This window comes from Sitophilus oryzae, unplaced genomic scaffold (assembly GCF_002938485.1).
Source record: "Sitophilus oryzae breed Bouriz unplaced genomic scaffold, Soryzae_2.0 scaffold_466_pilon_pilon, whole genome shotgun sequence".
NCBI lineage: Eukaryota > Metazoa > Arthropoda > Insecta > Coleoptera > Curculionidae > Sitophilus > Sitophilus oryzae.
This window is the reverse complement of record NW_022147047.1, coordinates 1,753,371-1,770,799: the sequence shown is the minus strand read 5'-3', so window position 1 is coordinate 1,770,799 and position 17,429 is coordinate 1,753,371. Positions and strand designations below refer to the sequence as shown.

The following is a 17,429-nucleotide window of genomic DNA, read 5'->3' as shown; positions in this document are numbered from 1 at the left end:
GCAATTTTATCGTCGTGTATAAAACAATATCTTTTTCCGTAGCGAGTTACGTTTTAAAAAATATTCAGAAATTATTATTTCAAGGAATTTATTACGAGTAGAAAAAATATTGTGCTGTGTTGGCGTTGGTTGCTCTGTAATTTGACAAATAAATAAAGCTGTCTCTTTAGTTGTCAGTTTTCAATCAATATTATTTAATTCTCTTTCGTGTCGATTGCTGATTGAATTGGGGCCAGAAATGGCTCAAAACGAAATAAGTAAATTAATTATCAACAGATATTCAGGCTGAGGCGACAAACACCATATCCAAACTACTTCCATTTAAATCCCGAATAACTTATGAAAAGGAATACAAACGTTTTCAAAAATGGAAGCAATTAAAAAACGTGCGAGAAGAAATAAAGTTTTTAACCTATCCTCGCTGTTAAAGTATCATTTAATCTACCCATAGACAAACAAATAAAAAGAGACTGGCAAATTAAATGGTAAAGAGAGGGACAACGTTCCCGTAGCGCAACTCAGAACGCAAAATTTCGTTCTATTTATGTTGATCTGCGGATTGCGTCTATTGGGCCCACTATCTCATTCTAATATAACAAGAGAGAAAGAAGCAACCATATAAAACGTAATTTCTAAATAGAAATTAGAACAATCGCCTTTCGTTTTCGTCATCATGACAACCAAGATGACAACATCATGACAATTCGTCATGTTCGTTAATTTTTCTTTTGGTGATTTACCTTTTTTTCTAAACTCTCCATTTTATTGGATTGATTGGATATTATATTAAATTCCTTTGTTCCATATAGGTATTTATATTTTGTTACTTATAATTTTCGTTTATACTATTTGTTATTTTATTTGCTGCAGGAGCCAGTATCATCTATTTTTTATATGTATTTGTGCTCCCTTTCTCTGATAGATATGTTAAAGACACCCGGTAAAATAAAAGTAAGTAGTTATATTTATCATCTTATTAAGAAAAAAGTAGAAGTAGTAGTGTCAAAAATATTTCGAACCTCTCTTAACATAACAAATTAATAAATTATTTTTTTTATTTTTGGGTAGTTTTATAGCTGGTTTATAGTAACCAGAAACTTTATTAATATACCTATTTTACTTTTGTTTTAGGATTAAAACTGGACTTGAAAATGGTTCAGGATCATGATTCTCGTAAAGTCTTCTTTGCTTGGATATTCACTTTGTTATTGCAATTAGGCAGTTTTTTCGAAAATTAGATTTTTAGTGCCCTTAAAAAAAATTGGCCGATTGTTTTCTGCAACAGTCAGTTCTTCTGCATTTAAAACTGGTAGATGGGTGGAATAAACACTGTTATTTTTTGTTATTATATTATAAAAAGTTTATTTATTTTTATGTATAAATAAATATGTTTATAAAACAGTACAATTTTTGCTTTTTTTATAATTTCCCTTATAATAGTAGTACTCTTTCGTTCTGAAAGAAACTGCAAATTTTTACTTAAACTGATTTGTTACCTACACCACGTTCCATTTACGTGGTATAGGGAATAAATCAGTTTAAGTGAAAATTTACAGTTTCAGAATGAAAGAATTAATATAATTAATAAGAACTAATAAAGGCTAATTTAAATTTTCCGCCAGCCAGAATGTGCGATAATGTCTTACGATACGTTTTATACCTATCTCTTTCTTTGTCATATAAAGCACACATAATAAAGAAAGATAGCAAAAAAGACGTACGTCCTGCCATGGTCCTGCTAATTGGTTTCAAAATTGTTATTCTGAGTTGCGCTACGGGAACGCGGTCCCACTCTTTACCATGAGATTTGTCAGCCTCTTTTTATTTGTTTGTCTATGAATCTACCCTTGCGGTTAACGTACTATTTTTGATAGATATAAGGCAATTTTAACAGTTGCTATGGAAAAAAATGAATCTATGGTTAAATTGCTAAAAAAGAAATAGCGTTTCTATGGGAATATAATTTCTTTCACACGTTCATTCCTTGATAGATGTTTATTATAGTTCACCACAATTCACCAAAACGCTTTAATAAGTAAAGTAATAATATAGTAATATAATAAAATGTATTTTACTGTTGATATTCTTCTCTTTTTTTTCTTTTTTTTTGTAAAATAAATAAGTAGGGTACTAAATCATTTATCACATTCTGTCGAAGTATATTTCAAAACCCACTTGAAATATTTAGAACCACTTAAAAACTCTTAAAAAAAGCCACTTATACTAAGAAGAGTTCTGTCTTCTATCTGATACTATCACATTTTTTTCAATATTGCCACATTTTAAATTCTCAATACTATAAACATTAAATAACTATCAGTTGTAGAATAAATATTAAATAACATAAAATAAGTTCAGAAAGACAAACAAATTCAAAATTTAAAATCAAATTCATATATGTAAAATTAAATGTCATACAGAACTGTCAATGTAGTATATAGTCCGGTTTGAATTTGTATTCTGTTTGCAGATTTGTGATACAATATTGGGCGATACCTTCAAATTTTCATAATACCACACAGATTCCGAGAATCGATGGGCCCTCTCCCGCAAATGCGTCTGAGGGAAGAAACAACCCCCTATATTCACCCTCTTATAAAATAATGTTAATTCGCTTAATAAAATGTATTGAATATATTTTAATTTTAACAACGAGTATTTTTTAATACAAAACTGTTTTTGGAACTTGTAAATACTTCCAATTGTTCCACCCCTAGGTCATTGGGGGTTGAAAATATACGATTACGCCATATAATCAATGCCTCACCTATAAATGTTAGTTTTGTTTTAAATAGTAATAAATATAAAAAACCCTCTTGGCTATATAAGTGTTGATGTTTATAGAAACACCGATGAATGTTTATATAGATGTTCATTAATATTTATATATCAAACAAAATAGAGATAGAGAAACGGTATATAAATGTTTGTTAAATGAGGCATTTTGTAGCAAGAGGGAGAGGGCAAAGAGGGGCGCAGTCCCTAAATGTTACAATTTTATCCAACAGTATAACACTCGTCATCCGATGAGTCCTCCGAATCCAAGCGGATTTCCTCTACAGAACCGACATTTGCACAAGAATCAACGTTTCCTTCACATGTACACATCTCTGTGTATACCACACTTAAAGTAGCACATTTGCAGCGTTGAGAGCAATTAGTTTTGGAACATGAGCGCATCTCACTAAATTTAACACTTCATCAGGGGTGCACGGAAGATTACATATTATGAGTTCAAATTCACCATTTACCAATTTCCACCCATATTCCGCTGCTGATGGTAAACAAGGATGGGGAAGTATGTCTATACCATTCCATGTATTGACAATGGCAACAATAGCCATCTATATACAAGAAATAGCCATCTTATCTGATAGTCAAGCAGCGTTAAAGGCGATCAACTCAGTACCAATCAATTCGAAATTGGTCAAAGAATGCATAGAGAAGCTGAATAAATTAGGCAAAGAAAACAAAGTCCTCCTACACTGGGTGCCTGCTCACCAAGGGATAGAAGGCAATGAAAAAGCAAATAATCTAGCTAGGAAAGGAGCGGAACACTCCACTAACTGGACCAGAACCGTTCTGCTTTCCAAGTGGTAACCAACTCAAGGCGGAACTCAAGAACTTGGAAGATTCCATCCGCAACCTGGAATGGAAATCTTGCAATGGTCTAGGACACTCGAAGAAGTTTCTGAGGGCTTATGATCAAGAAAAATCACAGATCTTCCTGGGTCTGAGTAAGAACAATCTTCGGATTGTCAAGGGGTTTTTAACAGGACACTGTCTCCTCAATGAACACCTCAGTAGATTGAAACTAAGAAGAAACGGCGAATGCAGATTCTGTGGGGAAGATGGGGAAACACCAGTACACCTCATCACTGAGTGCGCCGAGACGACAACCATTCGTGCGATGAATTTTGGTACGACTGATATTGGAGATGGAGAACTACCCTCTATAAAACCGTCCCAGATACTGGCTTTTGTCAAAGCCCTGGGACTGTATGATGAGTTATGATTGAAGAAAGGGGGACACAATGGATCTGTAAGGTCGAAGTGATTAACCCCCCTCCCACTCATTCTAAATTCTAAAAAAAAAAATTGATAATGGCATCTCAGTATTGTTGGTTTCAGAGCTGCTAATGTTGGTGACATATTATCGCTGGAACTTTGTTTTTAGCTAAAGATCCACCATCTCAGGTAGGATAACTTGCTAAAGCTTTTCTTTGTTGGTGAATACGCACTGCAAATAAAAGATTCGATTTCTTCAATAACAGATTCAGCTAATATTTCATTTTTCCCAAGAGCAGCAAACGCCTGAAGTGTAGATGGAGAAGCTGTTAGAAACGTTTCCCAAAAGCTAATTTTTGATTTACCTTTGAAGACCTGTAACGTCAGCTCCTGACAATGCGTGAAGTCCTGGAAGAGCTTCTACCTTTACTCTCCCAACGAATCATAAATTGGTCGTAAACTATCTCCTGATTACTTGATCCGATGCTTACAAAGTTTGTGTCTTTGGAAAAAAAGGAAAACGTCTCAAAGCAAGTAACAAAACGTCGCGTCAGTATCTGGTGAAAATATTCTTATCCTATTGACTCCTCTCTTAGATGCATGTACAGAATGAAGTATTAATTTTGGATCAGCTTCTTCGTGTGAGCTCTGCAAGTCCATCATATTGTCACAAGCAGTTGTAGCCAATATAAAATTTTCCAAGAAACATAACACTTTGCGATTAGTTTCATTTCCCAGTGATATTAGATGTTTTGAGAAATATTGTGTGATTTCCCCTTTCGTCAATGCATGAATGAGCAGCTTTTTTAGATTTGTGTTTTTAATACTAGTTTTATCACTAACCATATATTACATAGAGTCTTCTCCTTTTTGCCTTCTGACCCTTTCCATTGATTTCAAAGAGTCGTGTTTATACGAGTCAAAAACAACGTGAATTTCAGAATATGCAGAATATTTTTTTAAAATCTTTGTTGAAAACTGATTTGACAAATCAGAAAAGTATTCCACATTTTTAAACGATAACATTTGCACTTCTGCCATACCATCGACAACTGCTACACTATAAGGCTGTTTTAAGATATCTACATCCACATCACCAACTTTGGAATCATTGTGAACAAGCTCTTCCAGAAAATGTCTAATTTTACTTTTTCCCTGGCCATGAATCATAAAAATTGAATCATGAATTATAAAAATATTTAAATAATGCTAAAAATTGAAAAATATAAAACCATAATTTAACTTTCTAACAACTTAACAAGAAAGTGTGGTTTGAGTAAGAAAACTGCATTTGCATGTTCTGACACTTTATTTAAACAATGAAGTTGTGCTCACTTTAGTTATTTATTAAAATTACTTATTTATTAAAACATAAAAAGAACACTTTTCTTTTAGGGGTGACATATTATAAGGGGTGAATACCCTCTGATACTCTAGTGCAAATTTTAATTTAGTTTAAAATTTGAAACATGGAAAGAATATAGTATTTTTAAGTAACAGGCATACATTAAAAGTTACCCCTTTACGTCACAAGGGGTAAAACTCACCCCTTGTCACTTTTTAAACCATATTTTCTGTTATCTTAAATCAAAAAAAGAGTTTTTAAAATTATGCAACAATTTGTTTCCATAACTTCATTTAATTTAATTTTTGTTCCTTTAGGGGTGTTAACGGGGTAAAATATACCCCTCTACTATATTTGCTAGAGAGGGCCCATCAATATTCATATTTTACAAGGTTTTCTGAAAATTTTAAGCTATGGCACAATATTGTTATCACAAATTTGCACACGGGATCCCATATTTGACAAATTGAAACCGGACTACCACTCTAGATGCCCATCTCCGTCTACCATACCTTGACCATACCCCTTATATCGTCTATTAAGTTTCATTCAGAACCTCGCAATTAGTGGAAGAAATTAGTGGTTACAATTAGCGTAGAAGTGTGTTCCTTTAATTTCAATGTAAGCATTCAGAACGTCAAAATTAGTGGTAGACATTTTCAGTTAGTAGAAAAAGTTATCAAACTTCTATCTTTTTCACTCATAAATCAAAAGTTGATTGTTTTATAATCTAAATATTAGGCTTTTTCTATGGACACAACTGACTAACGCAAGCTGTTGCTAGGATATTTTATTAATTTTAATTGTGTTTTTTAAACATTGTGAATGACCGTAATATGTAAAGTATAAAGTGTAATTGAAACCACTAATTTATTCCACTAATTGCGAGCTTCTGAATGAAGCTTTATACTCCTTACTTAACTTTTTATTCAAAGGTGAAGTCCTAAAAATCATTCTTGTATAGACGATATATGAACATAGTTTTCAATATGGATTTAGAATACAAATTATCTTACCCATTTGGCTGTTATCGAGGCATAAAAATTGAAAATTTATTTAAATATCTTATTTCTATGTTCCTTACATATTAACTGTTTAAATTTAATTTATTACCAACAACGGTTTGCGCGAGACGAATAAATATTAGGTTTTACAACATTTATTGCTGTTTAACAAACAAAAATTGAGCAATATTTACATAGTCAACCGCGAACCACATGTTGACAATGTAATTATAACAGGACTTACGACGCAATCTAAACACAGATAAGAAATTCTCAGTTTTATTGTGTTTTAGAAGGTAATTGAGAAAACGTTTGAACAGGTAGAAGTAACATTATTTATTGTTTTATTCGTTCACACACCCCACCTTAAAATTTTAGTGTGTTTTAAAGTTTTATTCTGATATTTTTTAAGTAATTTGTAGCTTTATTATTTGACTTTTTAGAATCTCTTTTTGAATGAAAAATGGAAGTTTCCATGTATAATATATTATACGACACATTCTGAGGGCTTATGATCAAGAAAAATCACAGATCTTCCTGGGTCTGAGTAAGAACAATCTTCGGATTGTCACGGGGTTTTTAACAGGACACTGTCTCCTCAATGAACACCTCAGTAGATTGAAACTAAGAAGAAACGGCGAATGCAGATTCTGTGGAGAAGATGGTGAAACACCAGTACACCTCATCACTGAGTGCGCCGAGACGACAACCATTCGTGCCATGAATTTTGGTACGACTGATATTGGAGATGGAGAACTACCCTCTATAAAACCGTCCCAGATACTGGCTTTTGTCAAAGCTCTGGGACTGTATGATGAGTTATGATTCAAGAAAGGGGGACACAATGGATCTGTAAGGTCGAAGTGATTAACCCCCCTCCCACTCATTCTAAATTCTAAAAATTCTAATATATTATACGAGGGAAAACAATTTCAGTTCATTTTAATTTTATGTCGCAGTTTGAAAAATTTACTAAGGTAATTAATTGATGGACAAGTATCATTTTTACTCCTAAATATAACAATATACTTTAATTTTACAAGACCTGGTGCATCAGCTTCCTATAATATAAAGAGAAAATTAGAGATAAAACTCAATAAAAACTACTTTTAGCAAAAAAACGATGTGTTTCTTGATAATTACCATCAGATAAACATACTAGAATAAAAATGCCCCGAAGAAAAGTAATAGAAACAATTTTACAAGACCTGGTGCATCAGTATTATGTATATGTATATCAGTATTATGTATAGTATACAGGGTGGCCCATCGAAAACGTTCCGCAAGGCATAACGGCCAGGGTAATTTTTTTTCAGAAAATTCAAAAACACGTCAATTTTGTTTGTGAGGGGGACAACTTTTGCCCCAAAAATGATTGCAAAATCTTCAACCCTTTGAGCGGGGGTGTCATCCCCCAATTTTTTTCAAATGGGAAGGGGGGTCAAGTGGTACCGCAATGAAAAGGGCTTTCTATTATCTATACTTTCCCGCTTCGTTTTTGAAAATCGGTCTTTGTCATCTGATCTTTGAGAAAATATAAAGGATTGAAATTTGAAAAGTTTATTTAAACATTTATCAGAGTAAATTATTAGGATAAATTCCTTCGACCAATTTGCTGTTTTTTGTTATCATTTCTAGATGTTTTCGCATTTTTTCACTTGCCACAAGGTTGAACGATCAGGTGCGGTAGTTGCTAGATAGCTGTTCTGTGACTTGTGCGTTGAACTTCTTCTCAATACCGTTAAACTTTTTAACAATTATGATGTACTCACTTGCAGAAAAAGTGGAAATAATCGAACTTTATTTTAAAAATAGTGAATGTGGCAATCGGGTTGCGCAGATATTCAATGAACGCCATCCTAACAAACACTTTTATGGCAAAATTGTTCGCAAGTTAGTAGCAAAATTTCGCGAAACTGGTTCCGTTATGAATAAAAAGAGGCAGGGGGAAAATCCTGTAGTAAATGAAGCTATAGAGGTATTCGTATTAGGTCAAGTTGCCAAGTACGCTGAGTACAAGAAAAATAGCCAATGAGACCGGCGTACAAGCGTCCAAAGGATATTAAAAAAAGTATATATATGATATATATGATAAAAGTATATATATGATATATATGATAAAAGTATATATAAGTATATATATGTATGTATATACATATTTGTATTATGTAAAGGAAATTAGAGATCAAACTCATTAAAAAAATATACTAACGGATTATTCTGTATTAGTAATAATAATAATTTTCCTATTTGTTTTTATTTTTTCCTTCTTTTAACCGGTAGCTCTGTAACATTTTTAATGACTTCTAATTAATATATCCTTTATTCAAAACTTTTCACGAACCAAAAAAATAAAGTTTTCTAGTAGGTTAACTTATAAAATACGAGCCAACACTAAAGTAAACTTCTTCTTCTTCACTAAAGTAAAATTCCTTCTTAGCTGAAATTAATCTTTTTCCTCTTATAATCCCTCAGCAACAACCATTTCCTCCGTTATAAATAATTTATATCCTCTCTCTGAGCTAGGAAAGTCGCCGGAATCCTGCGAAGAATAAATGAAGATAGATATTAGTCAGGAGAATGGGATAGAGTGCGATAACGAAACCAGGAAGGGATGAGATAAAAGTCCTGGAAGCACTTTAAAAATGTAGCGTGGCGTTTAGTCTCTTAAAAAATGTGTTTTTTTACCTGATTTTTTTTTGAAAATGACGAAAATAAGAAAGAAGTTAGTAGAGCTGGAAGGATAACATAGATTTGTTGCTGGAGAGTTTGGAATGAACAAAAAAGAAAGTAATGGAATCACATAGCAAATAAAAAAATAATCAAAGCTGGTCAAACATATTTGTCAAACGAACAAAGTCAATGAGGAAAATGCATGTTTTTAAATGATGGTTTTAAATAATAGTTCATATAATTACAAATTGAACAAAAAAAATCGTTGATATCGGTTAAGAAATGCCTCTAATATAAAATAATTAAGTATTGTTAATTTAAATGGCCGGGCAAACGTTCTCTACCGCGCCTTGCCGCTGTGACGTCACCCGCCGTTCTTCTGGTTGAGTGGAGCCAGACGCGTGTTTATTTTACACAGTTTGCTTTTAAACGCTGTTGAATCCGAGTCAAAATTTTAGTTATTTGTGTTAATTAATACATAATTAGTAATTAGTGATATTTATAAATAGTAATGGATGAGCGAAAACAAAAAATGGTCCAAGGCCATGAGAAGAGATGAAAAGAAAACGTTAAATTATCCTCTATTTTTACGATTTATTGTTGTGAAGATCATTTTGATGTAAGTTCATATATTTATGTATATTGTCTTACATAGGTATAAGAAATTTGAATGTACAGGGTTATTCATTATATCTTGCACCCACATACAGCCTTAACTGCAAGTTTTAGAAGAAACCATTAAATAAAAAAGTTGTATGGTTTTTCATATACTCTCTTTTAAAATTAATTCTAGTTATACAGGGTGTCTCAAAAAAGGTGGTCCAGAAAATTGTAGGTATTTTTCGCTTTTCAACTGTCAATATTTTGTAAACATTTGAAGATAGGTATAGGAATTATACATGAAATATATCTAGAATATCTAGAAATTTCCGAAGAATCCAAAAATATATAGGGTGTTTCACTTAAAAAAGTATCTTAATTTTGGCGTTTGCTTATGGGACACCTTGTATAATATTTTCATTACTGATAAACAATTTATTTCCTATAATTTCGTAAAAAAACAATCTTTAAAAATAACAGGGGTAAGGGGGTGTCAATTAATATATATATAAAAAACTTTCTTTTTATTATATATATATGCTCTGGAGTTATTTTTCCACGTACTAAACAAATATTTTTGTCTCTTTTCACTTCTACATAACCTACAGCATTATCTCCATACGTCTCCCTACCTGATCTGAAAAATAAGTTTATAACATTAATTCATAACTATATAATAGTTCGTAACAGTAGGTACCTACTTATACTTAAATATGCCTCAGTACTACAAAGAATAAATGTTACCTCTCTGTTTTTTTTAATACCTCTCTGTTTTTTTCCTCGTAATTCAGCACCAATAAATTGGGAATTTGTATTTATAAAAGCAGCCAACATAAAAGCATCGACTTTTGAAAGTTATCTGATTGTGCTTTTACAAACCCGGAATCTGCCATTACTTAAAAAATTTTCAGAACACACAACACATACAAATAATAACTGCACAAAAAAGCATTAAAAGCTCCTTCAATCAACGCTAAAAGCAACAAAAATGTCTTAGTACGCCACCTAAATACGTACATAAGCGGAACACGTCTGGCTGCTGCTGGCCATCGCGCGTCGACGAGAACGGCGGGTGACGTCAGACCAATAGAATGTCGTTTCAATTCACGAGGCGTCGTTTGCGTTATCCATAGTATTTTAATGGCCCGTTTTATAAAATTGTGGTACTGCTTTCAAGAAAAAAGTTTTTTTTTGCATTTATACATATTTATTCTAATAAATTGAACAGTTTCTGGCGAAAAATAAAATATATGCATCTTCCTCATTAACAAAACAATAAAATACGGATACAAATCATAAAAAGTTAAAATTATCAACATTATTTGTACAAAGAAATGTTACAGAATGCCAAGCTGAACTTTATAACAAATGAATTACAATTGCAATGACAGCATTTATGAAATAAAATACAAAGTAAGAACGAAGTAGATATTCTGAATTTTTAAACAAAAACAAAAAGCTTAAAGTGAGGAAAAATGCTATTTTTCATAAAATTTTCGTATTATTTGCTCCAATTGATTTGTGATGTAGGTTTTTAAACTCTGATTTGGATTTCTTTTTTTTAATTGCAATAAAACTTACCTATATGTTTTTAACATACGCAATTACACGTCTCGTTATATTTCGTACATTATAAAAATTATACAGATCATACTGTGAATAGTTCTGACTGACAACGAAACCCATTAGCAAGCAACGGGGATATCAATGTTAGTCGGGAACTATTGTGAACTAAAGATCTAGTTCAAAGAACTATTCCTCTGGAGGAACTAGAACTAAGGAACTAGTTCCTCCCAAAGAACTAGAATTTCCACCTCTATAACTAGGTACTAGATCTGTATATAGTATATGTAACATATTCCAGGAATCTGGCTATTTTTGGCACCACTAATATGTATTTTTCTCTCTCTTGCAGCAACAGAGGCCCGATCTGCCCAGACTGCTCCAGCAGATGCACGCGCAGCAACTGCCCGCGCACGCGCCTCCCATCCCCATGATGCCGCACCCCAGCCTGGCGGGTGCGCCGCCCAACACCGCCGCCAGTCTTTTGGGATTGAGCGGAGCGTTACCCGCGCAGCATCCTCTCAGCATGCTGGCCTCCAAGCCGGAGCTGCACAGGCCGGACGATGTCAAGTCGAATAGCGGTAAGTTCGGTTCGAATTCTGGCAATTATTATATTCTATAACTCTCCCAAGTAGCAAATTTTATTTTATAAAGGCTGTATAAACAGCTATGTGATCATTTTTATAGGATACCTCAATTCATATAACGTGTTATAAGACCGTAATATGATAGCTTTACAACCAAAAAAGGCCCATTTTTATACAACCGTTTAGTAGTATAGAAGTTAAGTATAAAAGGGGTATACAACTCTTATGCAACTATTTTACACAGCGTTATATATCTATTATAAAACTAGTTTTATTGTGTGTTACGTGGTCACATCTAAGAAACAGAACAATAAAAACATTTGATCATTTAGCGAGGTAAAATAGTATTTTATTTTTTACCGAAGAATATTAGGAGCAAATTATATTTTAAGCGTGTCGTAAAATGAATCTAGAGGATGTGGATTGTTAAAAAGGAGACTTTACTCGACGGTGAAAATGGCGGGTAGAGCCAGAAGGTACAACAAATATGTAATATAAAAAATCATTAATAGGGTTTGAAAAGTAGGGACAATTTTTGTTGAGCCGAATATTTTACTGGTAGATTATAGGTATGTATATGGCAAAAATTAAAGCGCTTTAATTTCGATTAAGGTTTACGTATAAATTTAAACAATAAAATAACATAAAATTTTCAAAAATTCTTGTTTTTAATTTAATTAAACAGTTTATTACTGTATGTGGGAATCTTATCACAAAATAGTTCTCAAAAAAACATTTTACAATTTATTTTGACATTTTCAATTTTGTTTCATATAATGACGGCCATAGGCCATACAAAAATTCTGCCTTAAACATGGCGAATTATAATGCAACCATTTTATTATAAACGAATCCCTTAAATAAGTCTTTGTTGTAAAATAAAACGGTATAAGATAAATATCTATCATTACGCAGAATTTCCAGGCACTATAGAACTATTTTTGACATATTGAGATTTGTGACAAATGGATGTTGCCAAATCTCATTTCATTAGTATTTAAACTAACAAACATGATCAGGTTTTCATGGATTCATGCACGCAATGCATTTCATGCATGCCCGACGAGTGAGCGGCAACCTAAGGACTTGGAAAAACAACAACAAAACAATACAAACATTACTGCAGTAAAACTTTTACATCAACGTGGCAACAATACTTTGAAGAAGCCAGACAACACGAGAGATTTTGGCTTTTGGGAACCCAGGGAATTCTCGGGATTATTTGCCGTAATTTAATATTTGCCGAGTTTTTTCTTACATGCTCTTTATAACTACCACTGCGTATGTTAACTTTTTTCCAACTTTGTCCAGAATTTATAATAGCTGTGATTGATTATACTCGTACGTAGATATTACTTTTGCAACAACAATAACAAAATAAATAACTATGTATACCATTTAATTTAAAATGAGGTTATTTTATACATTACCAGTTTTATAATGCAGATATTACAGCGAATTTATTTTGTTAATCACAATTTTATCATATAAGGCTATATAACTAGTGTTGTATACAGCACCGTAGTTAACGCAATAAAACATTCTATCATACAACGTAATACAACTTTAATAAGACAAGTTTAAGTAACTATTATATGATCTCGTGACTACTAGTTATATGAATATTATAGAACTTTTACATGGTGGGTATAAGAGTCTAATAAAATAATATGTTTGGTTATCATATAGCATTGTCTTATTAAGTGTTATATCATACTAAAAGAAATTATCGTTTAATGCGTTATAGGATACGTTGTAAAAATCACTAGAAAATAGTTTAATATGACAACTTTTATTAAAAAACAGAATGGTCGAAACCAAACCCTTAAATCAAGTAGTCCTTAAGACAACGCTATTCGACTGTTATATAATAATTCAATCCTTTTAAAACTTCTTTTTGCTACTTGGGTCTAAAACTATATATTTCCATACCCATGTTTATAAGAACTTATTTTCATATTTTTTGATGACGGATCAATGGGTAACATAGTAGAAGGAAAGGTTTCCTTATACTATGTTAGTAATTTAAAACCGAGTTTAAAACTTTAAAATGTTTTTAAAGGTTGTTATTAGACTTGGATCAAGGCAAATTAATAAAATGGCGTTTATCTCATCAAGGAGGCCGAAATCGACAAAATATAAAAAGGCAACTTTTAATCGGCATTAAACTGCTTATACTATTTCGCTCACAAGAACAAAAATGTCAGTGGCGTACATGCTTTTTTAGAAAAATATTCCAGTGATAACCCATATGCACGTCCCTGGTGAATATGCTAACACTTTTTTACCGCATTTTTTTTTAACGCATTTATAGTAACTTTTACCTTCAAAATTTCATTCGAAACGCTAAAAGTTCTTGGAAGAAAATTATAATAAATCGAAAAAAAATAAGACTTTAACACCCTGTAGCTACGAAACAAAGCAGAATCGGACCTACGTGGATATGAAAAAGAAATCTTATTTTTACGCGAGGAATCTCCTCACGAGAGATAGCACATGTTTTTAAAACACCCAAAAGTTTCTCAGAAATTTTTAAATCACGAATTATTAAGTAATACTGTGTGCCGAGATTGCCCAATATTTTTTAAAACATTTAATATTTTTGTTGCATATTCTCATACAAAAAGTGTTTACTTATTTCAGCTATCATTTTAGAATACTTTATCATTTTCACTCAACATTTTCATAGTTACTTCTACCCCTAAAGATCACCGCACACGTTAATATTTGTCACGCAAAATCCTCCCGCCGTAAAATTAAACGCCTCATAAACGACAGAAAGCTCTAATAAATTAACAACGTCATAATTAAAACGAAGATCTATTAAACGAGATCGTGAAATACGAAGGGAGAGGTATGCTAGAGATGTCGAGTAATAAAAATTAGGGGAGACGGGGGAGACAAAAGTAGGGGAACCGGGATTACGTAAGGTCGTTGGTTTATTTAACGGCGAATTATATGGTGCGAGTGCGGGATATACAGTAAAATTTTATAAAGGCGTCCGGGTTTATGACGTCCTAGTCGTTCGTTCATTGCCGGCGAAATATCGTAAAATCGTTTTATATGCGCTGCGAGGGAAAATGGCGATAAAAAGAGGCGCGGACATTAAGCGGAACGAGCGATAAAGATCTGATATTTCGGTGCCAATTGAAAAACCGAGGTGGAGATAAAATAGAACGACCTCGCTGTTCGTTTTTTCCTACAGGTTGTCTTTTTTTACCTTACTACGATCTCACACACCGAGTCATTATAAATACATACATAATTTTGTAATAACCAGAGTAGGAGACCTCTCGAGAAGACAACCAATCTTTCCAAAAAGCTTGGAAATGTACTAAGGAGTTCATGCGTGTGTAGTGATGTAAAGGGGAATATTACCGAGGTAATATTACGGTAAAATTGGAGAAGTTTTTTTTCGCTTTAAGGTTGATTCTCTCTATACGTATACAGGGTGGTCCGAATTGTATTCCGGAAACTTCGGCAGCATATTCTACAGACATCCTGTACAGGGTGGGTCAAATTCGACGCTTTTAAATGGAAACACCCTTTTCTATAGGAAATAGACAAAAACTAATATCGGTGTCTGGAGCTCAATTTTTGTCAAAAACATGATGGTGAAAACCGCATATCGATATTTGTTACCGTTTCTGAGTTACGAGGTGTTTTTTAAAAATATGCATTTTTAACAAATCGCTGTAACTTTTTTGCTATGGTAAATTTTGTATTTTTATGAAAACATTTCCAAAGCACCTTTTTACGTAGAATTTAATGGTTTAAGTATAATTTTTTTAAAATTAATAATTTAAGAATTATCAACAGAAAATTTGATTTTTTATATGGGACACCCTATATATTTTTAATTTATTGAAAATAATTTAAAATTACCTTTCCAAAAATATAACACACTTGATATTTTGCTCGATTCCTCTTCGAGATATAGAGTATATAAAAATTCGCCCGCTTTAAATAAGTAGGCTGTGAACGACACCGGCTGTAATGCAAAGAAAATTCTAGCTGTGAGAATCAATTAAAACGCAAATAATATTTGCTATGAGAGATGCAGAATTTTATAACAATTTAAAATATATTTAACCAATATCAACACATTTAAGCTATATCTAATAACAATAAAAATAAATGGCAAACCAAGACATGAGATTTTACTACAGGTGTTCGACATATCGACCGTCTTCTGTTATGGACAGACGGAGCCGTTTTTGAACATTTCTCGCGGAATTCATTAACTCAGTAGGGGTGAAAGATACCCTCTCATAACTGCTAAGTATTTCTAATTCTTATCTAGATTATACGAAAGAATAAGAAACCTTTATTCTTCCGCAAATATATCCATAGGATTAGATCCATGGGCACTAAGTCAGGCGGCCTCGACGGCCAACGCCTGGGATCTTGGTTAGCTATTCAATTATTCTTGAAATTGGCTGCAAAAATTTGCTGATAACTTCAGCGTTCTGAGGCGGTGCGTCGTCTTGCTGGAAAAATATGTTTTCGAGTTCCATTAAGGGCACATCATCAATAAGGGGTCCAAAGCCTACTAGTTAAAAGTGGCGAACTTTTAAATATTCTGTATTTCGAAGGGGATTATAACAAAATATCAAGTGTGATATATTTTTGGAAAGGTAATTTTAAATTATTTTCACTTAATTAAAAATATAGAGGGTGTCCCAAATAAAAAATCAATTTTTCTGTTGATAACTCTTAAATTTTTAATTTAAAAAAAATATACTTAAACCATTAAATTCTACATAAAAAGGTGCTTTGGAAATGTTTTAATAGAAATACTAAATTTTCCATAGCAAAAAAGTTACAGCGATTTGTTAAAAATGCACATTTTTGAAAAACACCCCGTAACTCCGAAACGGTAACAGATATTGATGTGCGGTTTTCACCATCATGTTTTTGATGAAAATTGAGCTCCAGACACCGATATTAGTTTTCGTCTATCTCCTATAGAAAAGGGTGTTTCCATTTAAAAGCGTCGAATTTGACCCACCCTGTACATCGAAGGGAACGAACGCGTTGACAAACTTGCAAGGAAAGGATCGGGCCTTGGGCTAGCTAAGAAACAGCGACGAATGCATCAGAACACCCCTCATCACTGGGTTTTTAAAGATCAAATATAACATTTTTTAAAACGCCATTCTTTTCTTGACCGACATAATTTAACGTATCAGTCCACCTTTAAGAAGTACATACCTCTTCTAAATAAATAAAATCGAAAGAAGGACACATGAATGGACACGTGAGGAGCAAGAGGGGAAGTAAAGACCCGAGTGGCTCAAACCATGAGCGGAGCGGTAGCAATTTTGGACGTGCAGCGAGGCGAATAAACCGATTTCATACGGTCGATCGCACGGATTTACAATCGAACGGTTGAGCGATAGAGACGATGAAGCGACGACGTTTCGAACGTACGAAGATGACGATGACGGGTCGATGGAGCCTGTCGAGGGTAAAAATCGACTAGGCGGACAAACTGCGTTTTATATCTTCATAGATCTCACGACAATACAGGGTGTCCCACGCTGAGCGTGCATTAGAAGCTTCTAAAGAACTACGATCGGGGATTTTTTGCATATCATTGTTTCACAACGAGATCTATCGATTAAAAATATTTTCAATATGGCAGCA

General features: G+C 33.0%; 1 protein-coding gene across 2 annotated transcripts in view; it reads left to right on the top strand.

Moving 5' to 3' along the window:
* The window catches only part of LOC115886066 (transducin-like enhancer protein 4), a 352,927-nt gene that overhangs the window by 210,981 nt on the left and 124,517 nt on the right, over positions 1-17,429 (top strand). For both annotated transcript variants that reach the window (XM_030905097.1, XM_030905096.1), the window contains exon 6: positions 11,546-11,774. In XM_030905097.1, the coding sequence (XP_030760957.1) occupies positions 11,546-11,774 (229 nt within the window). The remainder of the gene's footprint in view (positions 1-11,545; positions 11,775-17,429) is intronic.